This window comes from Stenella coeruleoalba (genome assembly GCF_951394435.1).
Source record: "Stenella coeruleoalba genome assembly, chromosome: 1".
NCBI lineage: Eukaryota > Metazoa > Chordata > Mammalia > Artiodactyla > Delphinidae > Stenella > Stenella coeruleoalba.
The window spans coordinates 78,780,999-78,802,508 of NC_137169.1; the positions used below are offsets into that span (position 1 = coordinate 78,780,999).

At 36.6% G+C, this 21,510-nt stretch overlaps 1 protein-coding gene across 1 annotated transcript; it reads left to right on the forward strand.

Moving 5' to 3' along the window:
* The first annotated feature begins 1,455 nt into the window (after positions 1-1,455).
* LOC307188184 (DBIRD complex subunit ZNF326-like) lies at positions 1,456-21,296 on the forward strand. Its single transcript, XM_079924949.1, is given in 8 exon segments — positions 1,456-1,488; positions 1,490-1,960; positions 4,319-4,517; positions 11,696-11,807; positions 13,999-14,146; positions 15,278-15,377; positions 19,251-19,381; positions 20,947-21,296. Coding segments are annotated over 8 exon segments (1,287 nt in total). The 5' UTR covers positions 1,456-1,470; the 3' UTR covers positions 21,055-21,296.
* Positions 21,297-21,510: the final 214 nt, after the last annotated feature.

The following is a 21,510-nucleotide window of genomic DNA, read 5'->3' on the forward strand; positions in this document are numbered from 1 at the left end:
TGGACTAGGAACATTATATTAAAGCCATGAGTATGATACCTTTTCTTATTTTAATGCAGTAGAATTTAGGTTGTACTTACGTTTCACTGTCAATGCTGTGTAAAGCTTAAACCTAGTTGAACTCCTACAGGCTTTAGGGTTGACCACATCTCAGGTCAAGGGGGGTCTACTTTTTGAGGCACAAAGATTCCTACTAGATATAAGTAAAACTAGTTAGGAAACATTAGAAAGTATTGTCCTTCTTCATAAATTGAAGGATCTGGATTCCTTAAGGATGGACTGAATGATGCTTACTTTTCTTTTTTCTGCTTCAAGTGTGCCATTATGGTTTATAGTAGAGAAAAATCAAGACAATAGTTACAACAATTTTGCTTACGTGATAGATGTTTTGAAAAATGTAGTTGAAAAGAGGAATAATTTTTATATGGTTACTAGGATTCAGAAGTAAATAGTACCTTCTATTTAGTGATCTGTAAATAATTGAAGTAATGTAACACATTTAAATGTTTTACCATATCTCTTCCTGCCCTATTACATTGTAAATGTAATGTGCGTAAACTATGTAGATGTTATCATTTATCTCGTGTAATTGTGGGCCTTTATAAAACTATGTTGTAAGATAAGCGACTTCTGTAATCCATGCTTCGGTGAGAAGTAAGATGATTTGTTTCTTCTGTTGACTCTATTAAAACCTTGAGGAGACTGTACACTCCCTTTTTTAGAGTAGCTTTATGTGATAATTTTATGTGATACTAGGGAATAATTTTTTGATAATAGGGAATAATTTTTCAAACAATTGAAGACCTTATAAAATGTATTCTTTCTAATCTGCCTTGAAAATTCATATGCAGAGGGTTTATGTTGGTGGTCTTTTACTTTTATGTTCTATTTTATGTGCTTATCCTTCTAGATTTGTTAGATTTATTAGTCTACAAGTAAAAAGTGACTGAGGATTGATTATTGACCTTAACCAAAGTTTGGCAGGTTGCCAAACTTCATAACCAGATAACTCTCCCAATTTTGACTGCTGTAGACACAATGAAGCAGTTTTGTCATATAGATTATTGGGGGTGCAAATGGATCTCTTCTGTGTCACAAGTAGCCTACATCTGTGTAGTCTTCAATTTGTGTCCCCATTGAAAGCCAAAATGTTGTAAATATTTTGTATTTTCCAGTATTAGGGATGGATTCAAAGAAAGTTTTGAGTAGTTTGTGAACTTTAACAAATGACTTTTCCCAAGACTAGGGCTGGGCTTAAATAATGACAGACAAATCTTTTCTTTCTAATAAAATAGAAAGCTGCCAAAAAGCAGATTTTTAAGCTAAGGTTTACTTAACTCAATTCATATTTAAACACTGACTCAGATAGCTTTCTATCTGGTCTCATGTTGAACTGCCCAGCCCTAATCAGGTGTGAACAAAAGTAGAACTGTGCAAACCAGTATGGTATAAATGAATTTTAGTTGATAAATGTCATCTGATAATTTGTCTTTTGAATTGTCTAACATTAGTAAGCTTACTTTTGTTTTTTCCCTCACTGTGCAACTCTTCCAGGTTTGGACCTTATGAGTCTTACGACTCCAGGTCTTCTCTGGGTGGGCGAGATCTGTACAGATCTGGCTATGGTTTTAATGAACCCGAACAAAGCCGCTTCGGAGGTAGTTATGGTGGTCGATTTGAGAGCTCCTACCGGAATAGCCTTGACTCTTTCGGAGGTAGAAACCAGGGCGGGTCTAGCTGGGAAGCACCTTACTCCCGTTCAAAATTGAGGCCTGGGTTTATGGAGGACAGAGGAAGAGAGAATTACTCTTCCTACAGCAGTTTTTCTTCACCCCATATGAAGCCTGCACCTGTAGGCTCTCGGGGGAGAGGAACGCCTGCTTATCCTGAAAGTACGTTTGGAAGCAGAAACTATGATGCTTTTGGAGGACCATCAACAGGCAGAGGCCGAGGCCGAGGAGTAAGTACAACAGAATCTTTTCAGATTCTTTTCACTAGTCACTCTTTTAAACCCTTTCAAGACCATGGTTTTCAACTAGAATAAACACTGTTCATCCCAGTGTATTTTGAAGAAAAGCTGAGTCCTAAGCATAATTTTTAGGTTGCCTATAAAAGTTTTCCACCTCAGAAAATACGTGGCAGTGTGAGATGACTGTTCATAAAGTTTTGCCAAATCTCCCTTTATTAAAAAGGTGAGGATATTAGGTTTGGTCTAAAAGGGGTTAAAAGGAGTTGCATTTTTCCTTGTAAACACTAGCAATTTTGCTAGTGGGACAGTTCTTGGATTATGTAAAGGTAATGAACCCTTCTGGAGTTTTTGAGTAGGTTAAAGGTGCAATGTATGATAAAATGTGTATACTTTGCTGCTAAACTCTAGCACGTAGAATTTCTTCAAAGCTTCATATTTCACATTAAACACAAGAGACTAAAAATCGGTGATAGTTGAGGGTAGCTTAGCCATGTTTACATGGTGAAGAAGTTGATATGTATAATAGGTTGTAGATGATTTGTGGTCAGTATAATTTTGCTAACTTACTCTCTTACAGTATGTCCTATTGCTGGGTGTTCTGTTTTACCTGTGTCACTAGTTTTACTATTGAGAAATAATTTCCTCCCTGTATAAACATGTCTACGGCTTCTTCCTAGGAAGTAATATTTTGTAAATTACTGCTTAAATGAGTAAATATACTAGTCTTCAAGTATTTAATTTCAGGATATATAGTATAAAGATTATGCCTTACATTCTCAGGTAACTTGACTGACATGAAATTTTACCTAGTAAGGGTATGTAGATTGTGGAGTTACTATGCACTTTGATCCTATAAAGAATATTGTATTTTTGCTATAACATGAGGAGTGTTTTATTTTTTTTAAGTCAGTTGCTCTTAATATTCTGTTTGCAGAGGAAAGTACTTCTGATAAAAAATGCTGTAGGGCACATATTTTTAACTGCTCACTAGCCTTTGGTACATCAGTGTAGTTTGTCATACTTGTTTAGAAATTTTGCATTTATAACAGTTACTCTTTACTTATGTAAAATGCATTGCACCTTTAATGGATAATTGATGAAGATTTTTCTGATGTGACTATGTAAATTACCTGGAAACACTAATTTATTCAAGTCTACTAGGTTAGATAGGTATTCCTAAGCATAATATACAAATGTAAGCAACTGATATGTTGCTATTCTACCATGCTTCATGATTGTAGATTAATTGAAAATAGTTGGGATAATAGGCTTTGGGTTTTGAAATTGAAAATCTATTCCAGTTGGAAAATTTGGAAAACTCTTAACGTTTTCCATTAGGCAAATGATTTTTTTCTCAATGAGACTTCAAATATCAATTTTGTTTTCATGATAGAAAAACAGGTATTCCTGTTCTTTGTTTCCACCATTCTAGTCGGAATGGACTTTTCTTTCTTTCTTCCTGTTAATGACATAGATGAACCAATAGGGCTTTCTTTTTTAATCTTCACTTGTACAATTCCCATTGGATCCTTCTCTTCAGATTACTCCTCAATCTTTATCTTCTAAAAGTAGGGTTAGTAGAGTAAATTTCTATGAACATGTGGCCTTTTGGTGTAGTGGATTTTGTTAACGACAGGAGAAGAGGAAGGGACACAAAGAGTCGTTTGGTTGCATGACTCTTCGTCTGTAAACTTTTGCTTCTTGGGCTTCTGGGTCAGAATATGTTTCTCTAGGTAAGAATGTGAATGGAACGTCAGATGCAATTCTTTATCTGAAGTGTGTCTTGGAAGTTGATGCATGGTTATGCTTTAACTCTCCTATTTCATACTAATGTTCCATCTCGCCTTCTCATCCCTTTTTCAACAGGGAGAAATCCTAAATCATTTCTGGATCTTTTTTTACTTCAAACTTCAAATATGGTCTTCTTTGTGTATCTTAGTTTTAAGCCAGGTTTTAGTAAAATAAAGATTTCTTTTAAGGTCTTTTCATGGGAAAACATCGATTAGGAACTCTGAAGAGGAGTTGTCAGAGAGTTGTACAAGTGGTAATATTCTGACAGGCACATATGTTGTTTATGATCTCAAGTAATTTTGAATTGTAAGAATCAAAAAACAGGAAATATTCATATATGTTCTTCTGGAAATAAAAATACTAATTCAATGGATTTGAGCTCATGTAATAATTTACAAAGTTTTTCAATGTATTTATTCAGAGTGGACTTGTAAAATTTAGTTACATTCTGAGGAATTTTCAGGTGAAAAATTTTAGATAGGTAACATAAATTATATATGAATTCATACGTTATCATTGGATATTGTGCTAATATTTCTTGATTTCACAAATTTGCAGCATATGAGTGATTTTGGAAGCATTCATAGACCTGGAATTGTTGTTGACTATCAAAACAAACCCACCAATGTGACAGTTACTGCTGCAAGAGGAATAAAGAGAAAAATGATGCAACCATTTAATAAGCCTGGTGGAACCTTTATCAAGAAACCCAAGCTAGCAAAACCTGTGGAGAAGATGAGCCTCAGCAAATCACCCAGTAAGTAAGAAAACATAACCTTGCTATGGTTCAAGGTACTTTTAATTTTTTTTAACTCAGTGCATTTAGATAATTTTTCACATTTATATAGAGAAACAGTATAATAATTACAGTTGTAGAAATCAGATCTGCAGATGCCCTAATCAGTCATGGATATCAAAATTACCAAAAGATACTTTTTAAATTCACATGCCCTGGTTCACCCCTCTTCGCTACATCTTGATTTAGGGTGGAGCCAGAATGTCTATATTTTTAAAAAGACCTCACACATGATTTTGATTCAGACTCCTTTCTTGGGTGTTATATTTATTGTTGGATATATTATTGAAGAAGTGGTATGTTACATTACATAGAATCCCCTTCATGAGGTCAAAGGCAAGAAATTTTTCATGGTCCTTGGTACCAGGAAAAGCTGTGCATTCTTCTAGAAAATTAATTTGTTCATTATCTTCTGGACATGATTATTCTTAGAGATAATCATATTTCCATTTTTACAGTGTTAAAAATTGAGAGCCAGTCAGAAAATGAAATTAAGAAAACAATTTAATTCATTTAGCATCAAGAAGAATTGAATACTCAGAAATAAATTTAACAAAAGAAGTGTAGGGCTTCCCTGGTGGTGCAGTGGTTAAGAATCCACCTGCCAATGCAGGGGACACGGGTTCGAGCCCTGGTCCAGGAAGATCACACATGCCGTGGAGTAACTAAGCCCGTACGCCACAACTACTGAACCTGCGCTCCAGAGCCCGCGAGCCACGACTACTGAGCCCGCATGCCACAACTACTGAAGCCTGCGCACCTAGAGCCTGTGCGCCACAGCAAGAGAAGCCACCACAATGAGAAGCCCGTACGCTGCAATGAAGAGTAGCCCCCTCTCGCTGCAACTAGAGAAAGCCCATGTGCAGCAATGAAGACCCCACACAACCAAAAATAAATAAATAAAATAAATAAATTTTAAAAAAACGCAAAACTTATACTTTGAAAACTATAAAACATTGTTGAAAGAAATTAAGGATCTAAATAAATGGAATACTAAATAAATGTTCATAGATCAGAAGACTTAACATTATTAAGATCGTAATACTCTCCAAACTGATCTACTGATTCAGCCCAATCCCTATCAGAATGCCACCTAACTTCTTTGCAAAAATTGACAAGTTGATTCTAAAATTCATAGGGAATTGCAAGGGACCTAAAATAGCCAAAACAATCCTAAAAAAAGAAGAACAAAATAGAAAGACTCATTACTTCATGATTTCAAAACTTACTACAAAGCCACAGTAATCAAGACAGAGTGGTACTGGCACAAGGCCAGACATATAGATCAGTGGAAGAGAATTGAGAGTCCAGAAATAAACTCATAAATCTATGGTCAAATTTATTTTAGCAAAAATGCTAAAATTATTCATTGAGGAGAGAATAGTCTTTTCAACAAATGGTGCTGGAACCAACTGGATTGCTACATGCACAAGCTAAAATGCAACACCTAAATGCAAGGACTGAAACTATAAAACTCTCAGAAGAAAACAGGGGTAAGTCTTCATGGCTTTGGATTTGGCAAGGAATTCTTAGATATGACACTAAAAGAATGAGCAACCAAATAAAAAATAGGTAAATTGGACTTTATCAAAATTAAAAACTTCTGTGCTTCAAAGGACACCATCAAGAGAGTGAAAAGACAGCTCACAGAGTAGGAGAAAATATTTGCAAATTACATATCTGATAAGGGACTTGGCGTCTAGAATATATAGAATTTTTAAACTCAATAAAAAGACAAATAGCCCAATTGAAAAAAGTGAGCAGAGCATCTGAACAGACATTTTCCCCAAAAAGATATACAGATAGCCAATAAGCACATGAAAAAGTTCCCAACAATTAGTTAGCAGGGAAATTTAAATCAGGACCACGATGAGATACCACTTCATACTCACCTGGATGGCTAGAATCAAAAAGGTAATAACAAGTCTTAGCGAGGATGTGGAGAAATCAGAACCTTCTTATACCACTGGTGGGAATGTAAAATGGTCCAGGCACTTTGGAAAACAGTTCCTCAAATGGTTAAACAAATTACCATATGATCCAGCAGTTCCACTCCCAGGTATATACCAAGAAAAATGAAAACATATGTCTGCACAGAAATTTGTGTACGGATACATATAACATCATTGTTCATAGTAGCCAAAAGGTAGAAACAACCCAAATGCTCATCAGTGGATAAATGGATAAACAAAATGTGGTACGTCCATACAGAGTAGAATGGTAGAATAGTTTCCAGCCATAAAAATGGAGTGAAGTACTGATACATGCTACAACTTGGATGAACTTTGAAAAGATTAATGAAGTGAAAGAAGCCAGTCACAAAAGTCCACATAATATGATTCTTTTCATTTGAAAGTGTAGAATACAGAAGTCTATAGGGATAGAAAGTAGATTAGTGGTTGCTTTGGGCTCTGGGGTGTGTAGGGAGTAATACCAGGGTACCAGATTTCTTTGTAAGGTGATGAAAATGTTCTAGAATTGATTATGGTAATGTTTGCACATACCTGTGAATGTTCTAAAAAACATTGGATTACATACTTTAAATGGGTGGATCGTATGGTTTATACTGAATTATATCTCAATAAATCTTAAAAAAAAGTTCAGAGCCAGATTACTCTGTTTCTTTTCTCCGTCATTGTATTTTACTTAACTTTGTAATGTATCTCTAAATGAAATCAAGTACATTTGACCAAATTAGATTGTCAAGAGGATACATAAATAAAAGGTAAGGAAATGTCTTTCTCAGCATTCTTTGTGAAAACATAATAACAAAATAATATACAACAAATACTTTGCCTGTTTTTGACTGTACACTGAATTATTTTTTGCTTTTTATATTTATTTTACTTTTGCCTTGATGACTGAAAAGCATTTTATCTTTCCAAGTTAGGTGATATTGCAAGGGGGCAAAAATTACTCTCTTCTTTAGAATTAATATTTGATTGCCTAATCTTGTTGGGACTGGAGGAGGTTAAGATCATTGTAATGAATGAATATTCCAAGTTTTTCTAGTCCAGTTTTTCAAATTTTTTACATCCAGTTTTAAAACTAAGATATATATATATATATATATATATATATATATATATTAACGTCTTTATTGGCGTATAATTGCTTTACAATGATGTGTTAGTTTCTGCTTTATAACAAAGTGAATCAGTTATACATATACATATGTTCCCATATCTCTTCCCTCTTGTGTCTCCCTCCCTCCCACCCTCCCTGTCCCACCCCTCTAGGTGGTCACAAAGCACCGAGCTGATCTCCTTGTGCTATGCGGCTGCTTCCCACTAGCTAGCTATTTTACGTTTGGTAGTGTATATATGTCGATGCCACTCTCTCACTTAGTCACAGCTTACCCTTCCCCCTCCCCATATCCTCAAGTCCATTCTCTAGTAGGTCTGTGTCTTTTTTCCCGTCTTGCCCCTAGGTTCTTCATGAACTTTTTTCTTTTTTCTTAGATTCCATATATATGTGTTGGCATACGGTGTTTGTTTTTCTCTTTCTGACTTACTTCACTCTGTATGACAGACTCTAGGTCCATCCACCTCACTACAGATAACTCAATTTCATTTCCTTTTATGGCTGAGTAATATTCCATTGTATATGTGTGCCACATCTTCTTTATCCATTCATCTACTGATGGACACTTAGGTTGCTTCCGTGTCCTGGCTATTGTAAATAGAGCTGCATTGAACATTTTGGTACATGACTCTTTTTGAATGATGGTTTTCTCAGGGTATATGCCCAGTAGTGGGATTACTGGGTTGTATGGTAGTTCTATTTTTAGTTTTTTAAGGAACCTCCATACTGTTCTCCATAGTGGCTGTACCAATTTACATTCCCACCAACAGTGCAAGAGGGTTCCCTTTTCTCCACACCCTCTCCAGCATTTATTGTTTGTAGATTTTTTTGATGATGGCCATTCTGACTTGTGTGAGGTGATGCCTTATTGTAGTTTTGATTTGCATTTCTCTAATGATTAATGATGTTGAGCATCCTTTCATGTGTTTGATGGCAGTGTGTATATCTTCTTTGGAGAAATGTCTGTTTAGGTCTTCTGCCCATTTTTGGATTGGGTTGTTTGTTTTTTTGATATTGAGCTGCATGAGCTCCTTGTAAATTTTGGAGATTAATCTTTTGTCAGTTGCTTCATTTGCAGATATTTTCTCCCATTCTGAGGGTTGTCTTTTCGTCTTGTTTATAGTTTCCTTTGCTATGCAAAAGCTTTGAAGTTTCATTAGGTCCCATTTGTTTATTTTTGTTTTTATTTCCATTTCTCAAGGAGGTGGGTCAGAAAGGATCTTGCTGTGATTTACGTCATAGAGTGTTCTGCTTATGTTTTCCTCTGAGAGTTTGATAGTGTCTTTTTTAATCTAATTACAACATTACAGACATTTTAATGTATCATATTTGAAAAAATAATTGATATTGCAAATGTTGGATTTTTTTCCTTAAAATTATAAGTTTTAATACAAGACTCAGGAACGGTTTAAATACTATTCTTAAATCTACTTTCCTGCCATGCTTTGCGTGGGACATCTGTATTATTTAGTAAAAAATAGCAATATTCTGGAATTCAGGAAACCTGCTAATAGGTAGAGTGTGTGTTAGTAAGGATAACTTTTATACTGTTTTAGTTGATAGATTGCTATTTACTGAATTGTGTACTCTAAATATTTCTAGACTAGGCAATTCAGTTGATCCTCTTGGGATAGAGTTCAAAGATATATTTTGCAGGTATAGTTAAATAAATATTGCAAAGTTTGAATCAGAAACTGATTTGCCACTAAAGCGGCTATATGTGACCCAACTTGTTTTTTCTTTTTAGCAAAACTTGAGAGAGCAGTGTAGTATAACTAACAATGAAGCCAAAATCCTGTAGTCAAATCAGGCTTTCACTTTTAGGCATGAGGTGGGCATTCTGAAAGATGTCTGCTGAATATTTAGGAATAAGAAGTCTTGCTACACTGTAGTATATAGACTATATGATTTGTTGAAAAGAAGTAGGAAAGGAACCGTATTCAGTCATTTGGATAGAGGTACAACACATATCGTAGTTTTAGCACATGAAGGGAAATGGAACTGCTTCTAGTTTAAGGTCATGTACAAGTGGATTTTATACAGAGTGAGGATTTGAGGGGAACTGAAGGAGGATATTGAAAATGGTTAATAAAATAATAATGTACATTTAAGCTCTTATAAAATGATGAAAAATAGGGCTTCCCTGGTGGCGCAGTGGTTGAGAGTCCGCCTGCCGATGCAGGGGACGTGGGTTCGTGCCCCGGTCCAGGAAGATCCCACATGCTGCGGAGCGGCTGGGCCCGTGAGCCATGGCCGCTGAGCCTGCGCGTCCGGAACCTGTACTCCGCAACGGGAGAGGCCACAACAGTGAGAGGCCCGCGTACCACCAAAAAAAAAAAAAAAGAAAAAAAAAAGATGAAAAATAATCTAGATATTTAATTTTAAGGTATTTTATATAGTTTTGAAACATCCCACTGTATGCATAGCAAGTACTTAATATTTGCTTACTGTTAAGTTTATGAAATCCCCAGGTGTTCATGATTTTGTATTAGATATTTTTCCAAAGGTAATCCAAAAGGATAAACAATGTATAAAAGGAAAAGTTTGAGGGCAGATGAGGTTTTTTTTTTTGTAAGTCTAAAGTTAATTGTATCATAAGAAAGAACCTTTTTCTTTTAATACAATGAGATACCACTTCACACCATGTGAAGTCGATGGTCTTAAAAATAACGAAAGGAGGGCTTCCCTGTTGGCGCAGTGATTGAGAGTCCGCCTGCCGATGCAGGGGACACGGGTTCGTGCCCCGGTCCGGGAAGATCCCACATGCCACGGAGCGGCTAGGCCAGTGAGCCATGGCCGCTGAGCCTGCACGTCCGGAGCCTGTGCTCTGCAACGGGAGAGGCCACAGCAGTGAGAGGCCCGTGTACCGCAAAAAAAATATAAAAAAAAGGAAAATAACAAGTATTGATGAGGATGTGGAGAAATTAGAACCCTCATACAGTACTGGTGGGGATGTAAAGTGGTGCAGCTGCTGTGGGGAACAGTTTGATGGTTCCTCAAATGATTAAACGTAGACTTACCATATGAACCAACAATTCCACTCCTAGATACATACTTCAAAGAATTGAAAAGAAGTATTCAAACAAAAACTTGTATATAAATGTTCATAGCAGCATCATTCACAAGTGTTAAAAGGTGGAAACAATCCAAATGTTCATCAGCAGATGAATGGATGAAAAAAATGTGGTGTATTCGCACAGTGGAATATTATTCAGCCATAAAAAGGAAGGAGGTACTGATACATGGTACAACACATGGGTGAACCTTGAAAACATTATGCTAAATAAAAGAAGCCAGACAAAAAAATGCCATGTATTGTATCCTTTGTTTATATAAAATATCCAGAATAGGAAAATCTGTAGAGACAGAAAGCAGATTGGTGGTTTTACCAGGTGCATTAGTGACTGCTTAATGGGTATGGGGTTTCTCTTTGGAGTGATTAAAAAGTTCTGGAACTAAATAGTGGTGATGGTTGCACAACATTGTGATGCACTTAAAGCCACTAAATGGTACACTTTGAAATGGTTAAAATAGTGCATTTTGTACTGTGTATTTGTATTAAGGCATGTTTTGAGAAAAAGAGGAAGAATCTGCTTTTGTTTTAGAGTTTATACATTTTAAGAAATTTTGGGAGAGCTGCTATAATAAATGAGTTTTTGTATCCAAGGCTCTCTTTCTAGTGCTCATTGTTTTTCCACATTCATGCAAGGTCAGGTTATTTCCGTGTTTCCCAGAGTGTGGTATTCAAAATTATTTTAGGTGATGTGGATATTATTGCTTAAAATGAGGATAAGAAAAAATGAGCAGATCTACAGAAAAATATGTAGCAGATAATAACATAGGTGAGAAGTAAATAGGCAAAGTTCATGATGATGTTATTCACATGAATGAAGTTTCAGAAATGCTGGGTAATCTCAAATTCTGATTTTTGTGGTGAGTTCAATTTAGATAATGACCGTCAAGTAAATCTTGTATGTCTATAGTTTATGAACTGGGGACTGGAAAAGGAGAATGGAAAAATGATTTTTATTTTTAACTCTTGTCTGATCCCCTAGCAAAAACAGATCCTAAAAATGAAGAAGAAGAAAAGCGACGAATTGAGGCTCGGCGAGAGAAACAAAGGCGCAGAAGAGAAAAAAACAGTGAGAAATATGGAGATGGATACAGGTTTGTGCTTAGTAGAGTCTGCAAATTGGACTCATAAAAACACTGTTTCCGGGGTTTGGGGGTTGGAAAATTGAGTAGATGGCCAAAAGGTTCAAACTTCCAATTATAAGATAAATAAGTTCTGGGGATATATTGTACAGCATGGTGACTGTTGTTAACAATACTGTATATATATTTGAAGTTGCTAAGAGAGTAGATCTTCAAAGTTCTCAGCACAAGAAAAAAAATATAACTAGTGAAGTGTTGGACGTTAACTAAACTCATTGTGCTCATCATTTCACAATAGATACATGTATCAAATAATTACGTTGTGCATCTTAAACTTACACAATGTTATATGTCAATCTCAATAAAACTGGAAAAAAGTAAAAAAAGAAAAGATATTTTTTAAAAAGCTGTTATTGGTGTCTTAAGCTGGTGCTGTAGTTGTGTATAGTTAGCCTATGTTTGATTCCTGTCTCAAGGATATTGACATATTCAATTTGCTACTCTCCACCTCTCCCATAGCTATTTGGTTGTCAGGGTCTAAAAGAATGCTGTATAATTGTCCTTGGGACTTTCAAGCCACTGACAATCGCTCTACAGATTTTAAAACTGGAATTCCTGATTTTTTACATGCACAAGCAATAATCTATCTGGCCAAAAGAGATTGTGATATGTCATTAATTTTATGATACAGACTGATTTCCGAGATGCAATAAGGAAAAATATGTCTTAGAATCGATAAAGTATTGTGTTTAAGCAAACAAAAACAAAAACCTGTTTCCTTGAAAAGGCAGATACATCAATTTGGATGTGAAAAAATTCCTGAGAGTCAAATGAAAAGGTTTGATCAAAGATATATAGGAATGGGACTTCCCTGGTGGCACAGTGGTTAAGAATCTGCCTGCCAGTGTGCGGGACATGGGTTCGAACCCTGGTCTGGGAAGATCTCACATGGCGTGGAGCAACTAGGCCTGTGCGCCACAACTACTGAGCCTGTGCTCTAGAGCCCGCGAGCCACAACTACTGAGCCTGTGTGCCACGACTACTGAGCCCGTGTGCCACGACTACTGAGCCCGTGTGCCACAACTACTGAAGCCCGCACGCCTAGAGCCCTGTGCTCTGCAACAAGAGAAGCCACCACAATGAGAAGCCCACGCACCACAATGAAGTGTAGCCCCTGCTCACCGCAACTAGAGAAAGCACGCACGCAGCAACAAAGACACAACAGAGCCAAAAAAAAAAAAAAAAAGATATATAGGAATGATTTTTTGATATTTACAGTCATCGCACAGTGGATTGATTCTAGGACCACCACCCCTCCTACCCGACCCCCACCCGACCCTCAAATACCAAAATCTGAGGATGCTCAAACACCTCTATGAGGGTTTTAATCTTACTAAGATAAGAAAACTAAGGCCCAGATAAGTTAAGTTGCCTGAGGTCACATAAGGGTGCTGGGAAATAAACCCAGCAGTAGATATCAGATCCTATACTCTTACCCAGGAAAATAAGTATAATAGTACTGTAAGGAATTAGTTGGAAAATGGAGACTAGAGGCAAAGAAACCAATTAGGAAACTAGTGTGTAATTCGAGGAAAAGGAAGTAACAAGAATATATGAGGTAGGAATAATTAAATGGCAGAAAAAGGGAAAATTCATTCTGGAGTGCCTCCTGAGCTTCTAAATGAGTGCATTTGTCCAGTCCAGGCTGATTAGTCATCCTGAAGTGATTTTTACAGGGCAGGACTTTTGATCATCCAAGAGCTCTAACAGAATTATGGTTGTCTGATGTTCCACCTGGCTTTGTTGTCACTACTTCAGTGGTTTGGAAGCTTGAGGATGGAACAGAGTGTAAAATAAGTAGTAGAACTTCGGAACTTGATACTGCTTGAAGTTTGCTCTGGCTTTCTAGCTGATCTAGACTTGAAGTGGATAGTTTAGGATTAGATTAAGTAGATTCATTGATCCATCTTTCATACCCAGAAGCTCCAGTGTGGGCCAGCGATGCCAATTGGTATAATAACAGTGTCCAGACAGGTACTTAGATACTATCTTTTTCTGACTTAAGCTAAATTTAAATCAACCATTAAATGGAAGAGAGGAAATCATTTATGCTGGGAAAATTAATTTCATTGGTATAGTCTTATGAACTCTTTCTAAGTAAATAAGGTAATATTTAAAGAAAAACTTTTTTTTTCCCTTACAGAATGGCATTCACATGTTCATTTTGTAAATTTCGAACATTTGAAGAAAAAGATATTGAACTGCATCTGGAAAGTTCTTCACACCAGGAAACATTAGATCATATTCAAAAACAAACCAAATTCGATAAAGTAGTTATGGAATTTTTGCATGTAAGTAGCTGTTTCTGAAGTGAGAAGCACTTTATCTGACATTTGAATTTCTTATATTTTCATAGTTTCCCATCTTTCTCCCATTTTATGTTTCTAAGAATTTAATTTACTATTCACTTAAAGAAAGAGTTGTTTTAAAATTAGCTCAGAAGTAGACGTGGATTCCTCTTTCATAGATTTTAGATTTGTTATTTGAGAGTACATTTTTCACAGTAGTTTCTGGCAGAGGTGTCAGGAAAAAATTCCTTTAACAGCTGTTTATTGATACAGAATCAGCTATCATCTATTAACAGTCTTCTGTGTACCTGGTGTTGTGTTGGGTACTTTTCTTCATATTTCATTTCAGCCTTATACTAACTCCTCTTTATCCTAAAAGATCATGCTCAGAGCAGTTCAGTGACTTTCAATAAATGGAAGTCTGAATTCAGAGCCAGAGCCTCGTGTTTGATTAGTGTCCTTTATATTATCAGAATGTGATCATCAGTTCAACAGTTTTTCTTGAATACTTACGGAAGGTGCTGTTCAGGCACTGAAGACAAAGACACTCCCCTCAGTGAACTAACAAAAATTGGAAATTGAACACACTCACACTTAAACAGATGACACTATTGAGTGGAAGGCCCCAGCGTGATGGTGTAGGCAGAAGTGGCTTGGAGAAAGGGTGGATAGTTGGGGCCAGGGCTGGATCTGGACTGCTAACTGTACATACAATTAGTTTGGGCAAAAGAGATGGAGCTGTTAGAAGGTTAGAAGTACAGGAATCATTTACTCCTCTATATCCTTGCAGAATTGTGTACCTTAATTAAAATTTCTGTCTGTAATTTTGTTTAACGGGTTCCTAACTGTTATTTAGGACTTTCATATTCACCTGTCCTGAGACGATCTCTTGCCTATCAGCTGTCTTCGATCTCTCTCTCTCTATGTACCTAAAATACATCTTGAAAAGTAAATACTTTTTGTAGTTTCCTGGGACTTTGTATTAGTCTTTCCAACTAAATTGTAAGCTCCTTGAGAACATTTACTAGTTCTTATATAACAGATATTGTTATCTTCCATAGGCCAAGCATGGTGCTAGGCCTATACTATGTGCTCACTGAAAACTTTTTGGATTCTTTCTATTTTGTTTTCTAGGAATGTATGGTAAATAAATTCAAGAAAACATCTATTCGTAAGCAACAGACAAATAATCAAACAGAAGTAGTCAAAATAATTGAAAAAGATGTCATGGAAGGTAAGTATTTAAACAAATTAATTTAGAAATTTACATATATATTTTACATACCTATTTCAGTGTAAATGATGCCCATTAGAGCAGGGGTCCCCAACCCCTGGGCCATGGACCAGTACTGGTCTGTGTCCTGTTAGGAACCAGGTTGCATAGCAGGAGGTGAGCGGTGGGCAAGTGAGCAAAGTTTCATCTGTATTTACAGCCATTCCCTATCGCTTGCGTTATCGCTTGAGCTCCTCCTCTTGTTAGATCAGCAGCGGCATTAGATTCTCATAGGAGCTCGAACCCTACAGTGAACTACGCATGCGAGGGATCTAGGTTGCACGCTCCTTGTGAGAATCTAATGCCTGATGATCTGAGGGGGAGCTGAGGTGGTGATGCTAGTGCTGGGGAGCAGCTGCAAGTACCGATTATCATTGGCAGAGAGGTTTGCACAGAGACCATAATAAATCAATTGCTTACAGACATATCAAAACCCTATCAGTGAGTGACAAGCGAAAACAAGCTTAGGGCTCCCACTGTTTCTGCATTATGGTGAGTTATATAATTATTTCATTATATATTACAATGTAATAGTAATAGAAATAAAGTGCACAATAAATGTATTACATGAAACATCCCAAAACCATCCCCCCTCCACCCCGTCCATGGAAAAATTGCCTTCCACAAAACCGGTCCCTGGTGCCAACAAGGTTGGAGACCGCTGCAATAGAGTGATATAGTACATAGTCATATGTGGTAGGCCTGAGTGGGTTATCAGAAATGGAATCCTTTGATTCCTGTTCTCATGCTTACAAATTTATCACTACCTGCCCTTACGTCTTTCACTTCATTTCCTTCATAGAGGAAAACTCAGCTTTGCCTCCACATGGAAGATATAGTTGTCCCTAGGTTCCAAGAGAGATTGGTTTCAGGACCTGCTTCGGGTACCAAAATCTGCAGATGCTCAAGTCCCATAGTTGGCTCTCCAGTGTCCATGGATGCAGAAGCCATGCATACAGAGGGCCGCCTGTACTTCTGTATGTCCTCTGTCTCTCTTATCCCTTCTCATAAGCCCCAAAGGAGAAGAAAAAAGCATAGACACTAGTTCCTCTAAAACCTGCCTTTCTGTTTAAACAACCACACTTCTTTAAGCATAGTCCACACTGGTCTCTCTTTTTTCATTCTCATTTATTACTTTACTCACAGCAGACAAGTTTCTGCTACCATTAGTCTACTGAAACTGCTATGACAGAGGTTACCAACACCAACTTCAGTATGTTCTTTTGAATCATTATCTTTCTTCTGCAACATTTTCCACTGATAACTGTATTCTTTGTGAATCTGTTTCCTCCCTTGGTTTCTGTGGTATCTCAGTGCCCTGATGTTTTCTTTATTTCCTTGTCATTTTTGTTTTGTTTTGTTTTTGTTTTTGTTTTGCGGTACGTGGGCCTCTCACTGTTGTGGCCTCTCCCGTTGTGGAGCACAGGCTCTGGACGCGCAGGCTCAGCGGCCATGGCTCACGGGCCCAGCTGCTCTGCGGCATGTGGGATCTTCCCGGACCGGGGCACGAACCCGTGTTCCCTGCATCGGCAGGCAGACTCTCAACCACTGCACCACCAGGGAAGCCCCCCCTTGTCATTTTTATTCTTTGTGCTTTTCCTTCTCTACTAAGCTTTTGGAAGTTGATATTTTTCAGTATTGTCAGTCCCATTATCATCTCTCTTTATATATCTTCCTGATGAGTTAATTTACATACAGAGTTTAAATCAACATCTATATGTTGATTACTTACAGACCTATATCTTAAGTACAGGTCTCTTCTAACTCCAATCTCCTACATGCAACTGCCTACTGATATCTCTCTTTAGCAGTCTCACAAAGTGAACATATCCAAAAAATTTATCCTCCCCTTGAGCGTCCTCCACCCCCAAAAGAAAACAAAACAAAAACTTAACAAATATCTCCTCATTCATCTTGGAAAGTGGCCCCATCATCAAAACCAGAACTTTGAAGTTAATCTTAGTACTCACCTTTACTATGTCTGTAGCATTGTGTTCTGTCGGTTCTATCTTTTAAATATGTACCAAGTCTGTTTCTTTACTTCCTCTTTAAATATTGAATTTGTTCAAAGCTTTATCTGTTCTTTTGGCAGTTACAGTATCTTTCTAACCAGTTTCCTTACTTTTAGTTTTTCTTATCTTTAATTTTACTGCATGATTTTATTACTTCAGGAATTTTCAGTGGCTTCCCCATCCTCCACAGAATAAAGTTCAGATTCCTAGACATGGCACACAAAGCTGTTCATAATCTAGGTGCTGCTGTTTTTCCCTGTCATCCCTTCTTTATAGTCTGTGCCCCAGCCATATTGAATTACTTGTAATTCCTGGAAAGTGCCATTTTCTCTTATATCCTTCCCTTGCATAGACAGTTGTCTTTATGTATCTGACGGAGATTGGTTCTAGGACTTCCCTGCAGATAACAAAACCCATCATGCTCAAGTCCCGTATATAAAATGGGTGTAGTATTTGCATATAAACTATACATGTCCTCTTATATACTTTAAATCATCTCTGGATTACTTATGATACTTAATACAGTATAAATGCTGTGTAAATAATTGTCAGCATGGAATTCTGCTTTATGGAACTTTCTGGAATTTTTAAAATATTTTCTACCTTTTTTATTTTTAAATATATATATATTTTAACATCTTTATTGGAGTATTAAATATTTTCTATTTTAAAAATTCAGCCATGGGGCTTCCCTGGTGGCGCAGTGGTTGAGAGTCTGCCTGCCAATGCAGGGGACATGGGTTCGTGCCCCGGTCCTGGAAGATCCCACATGCCGCGGAGCGGCTGGGCCCGTGAGCCATAGCCGCTGAGCCTGCACGTCCGGAGCCTGTGCTCCGCAACGGGAGAGGCCACAACAGTGAGAGGCCCGCATATCGCAAAAAAAAAAAAAAAAATTCAGCCATGGTTGGTTGAATCTGCAGATGTGCAACCAGCAGATACAGATGGTCACAGTAACTAGTACCTTAAAATGTTACTTCAAGAATGAAATATAAGATCATGGGAATCTTTTTATTGAATTGAAGCTACATGTTGTCTACTGTTTTCTTAATCGAATGACATGATAAGTTCAGTTGCCCAAAGGAAGAGCCAAGTCAATTTTTTCAACATAAAAAAATACATGGTTCTTTAAAAGTGATATAATTCCAAGGAAACTGGTGTGTTCCCAACAGTTTTTCATGTGCAGCGTTTAAAGAAAATTCCTGTGAATATACATATAACTTATTAATTTAACATATTTACTGAGGTCCTATTATGTGTCAGGCACTGTTGCTAAGAGCCAAACACACAGTGATAAGCCAGGTAGCCAAAGCTGCTACTCTCTATTGGGATGTGCAGAAATCAACAAATAAAATAGGTGTTAAAAACATATAAAGTAGCCTTCACCTGTAATACACCTCAGTCACCATTTTTAAGATCTAACATATGTTTTTGTTCCTTATGAATACAATTTTGACATATTTTTACGATCCCTACCCACCCACATTCATAAGCATGGAAATTCTTATTTTACTAGAAAATCAGCTTTTTTTTTTTATATTATATTTTTTGGGGTTGGACTTATAGACCTCAGAGCATCAGTGTATATAACATGATTAGGAAATATAATGTAATTATACTTTATAATTTTAATCTTTTATACATATAGTTTTCAATCTATATATGCAGATGAATGAGATACGGCAAAAGAACTCTACCTATATACTCTGATCCTTTTTTTGGAATAAGGGGCATAAATAATCATGGAAATGAAATAGTGAAAACTTGATTTGTCAGAAGTATGTGAATCATACTTTTCTTATTAATAGTTGTATTTCTTTTGTAGGTGTTACTGCAGATGATCACATGATGAAAGTAGAGACTGTTCACTGCAGTGCTTGCAGTGTGTATATCCCTGCTTTACATAGCTCAGTTCAGCAGCACTTAAAATCTCCTGATCATATCAAAGGGAAGCAGGCAAGTTTTAATTTGTCTTAATGAAGTCATTGAATTGTTCATTAATCCCTTATTGCTGTTTAAAGGCTGTTGTTTTCACACCTACCTACTTGTGTACAATCCAATTAATCTCATGAGTGAATTACTGTAAAGGTACTTAGTGTAATATAGTGGTTAAGTGTAGTATTGTGGGCTCTGGAGCAAGACTTCTCTGAATCCTGGTTCAGTACATACATGTGTTAAGCAAGTAATAAACTTTTCTTTGTCTAAGTTTCCTTATCTATAAAATGAGGATGGATAATCTCTCTTCTCTTATGTGACTGATTAAGGATTAGGTTAATTAAAATATAAGGGCTTCCCTGGTGGCGCAGTGGTTGAGAGTCTGCCTGCCGATGCAGGGGACAGGGGTTCGTGCCCCGGTCTGGGAAGATCCCACGTGCCGCAGAGCGGCTGGGCCCGTGAGCCATGGCCGCTGAGCCTGCGCGTCCGGAGCCTGTGCTCCGCAACAGGAGAGGCCACAACAGTGAGAGGCCTGCGTACCGCAAAAAAAAAAAAAAAAAAAAAAAAAAAAAAAAAAAAAATATAAAAGGCACTTAAAGTAGTGCCTGGCACATAGTAAGTATTCAGGAAATCATAGCTGTTGAACGTTTTTTTTTTGTTAACGTTTTTTTAACGTGGTACAAAATGATTTTATGAGTGTGTGTTTGTGTATTTTAGAACAAAAAAGAAAGACTTGATTATAGCATACATTTTGATGACTGGGAAAAATAAATTTAAAAAGTAGGATTACCAGTTACTATGTATTGTTATGTTTTTAGTAGAATTTACTCAAAACTTCTAGGAAAAATTTACTATTTTCTTCTTGATTAGTATATTTCTGCTTCTGTGTTAGTTTTATTTAGTCAAATTTATTTCAAATAAAAATATTTACTTTGTGAGAAATTAGTTTATTTGAAAAGCAAATTTAAAAATTCAAATATTAAAGACTTAAGTTTTAAATAGAGCATTCCTGAGTCTTAAATTCATATTTTGTATTGACGTGAACCTCATTTAACTCAGATTTTTTTAGCCACTTTGAGCACGTACAATCTTTTTTTAAATCTTTGTCCTTTCTCTTTTTTGATATTCCCTTGACACCTTTTTGGCAATTAGACATTCCATTTTATTACCTTTCCTCCTTTGTATAATACATTCTTGTACTATTTACAGCCCAGAGAAAGACTCTAGCAGTATGAAAAATTAGTCTTTCTTTTTTTGATAGCATGAAAATGAATAGTTGGAGTAGCTGGGGCTGGGGGAGTTGGATGTAGAGTGAAAAGGAGAGAAAGCAACTGTTTAGTAGACCCGGACTTAGAGTGTTTGGTGACTAAGTGTTTTTTGCTGAAGTTGATTCGCTTTTTGAATCTTCATTGTTTTAATTCATAGATGATTTAGATTGTGGTCACAGTAGCTGTTGTTGCTTTATAGCTTAATTTGCCAGAAAATAAGTCATTTAATACTAAGGATTCAAGCATGCAGTCATTTTAATTAAGGAAATATTTTTCATGGCATGGCTTTCAAGTATCTCTGTGTTCTGTTTTTCATAGGCTTATAAGGAACAAATAAAAAGAGAGAGTGTCTTGACTGCTACAAGCATTTTAAATAATCCAATAGTGAAGGCGCGATATGAACGTTTTATTAAGGTAAGATTTTAGTGCAAAAACTTTAGGTTATATTGTAGTATTGTAATAGTTAAATGATGATATGGTAACTCTTTGTGATGTTTAATATAGTACAAAATGAGGAGAATTTTACTTAATATTGTACATATAGGTAAAAAAATACCTTTTTTCCTAATTATTGGGATTTATTGGGGGAGGGAGCAATAAGCCATTCCTTTCTCATCGCCTTTCTAGCTCTGAGTCATTTGAGAGATACACAAGAGTCTGATAGAAGACCCAAATGTCAGACCCAATATTATCCTTGATTTTTAAAAAAAAGAGTGACTTGGTGGATATGTCTTAGATAGTCTAGTATTTCACCCCTAGACAGACTCACCTCCCCCCAACTTCTGTTACTGGTTCAGCTGGACAGCAACAGGGTTCTCCTAGTCTATCACATGGCATAGAACAGAGTAGAATGTACCCTTTCTGTTGCTAAGAAGAGGCAAA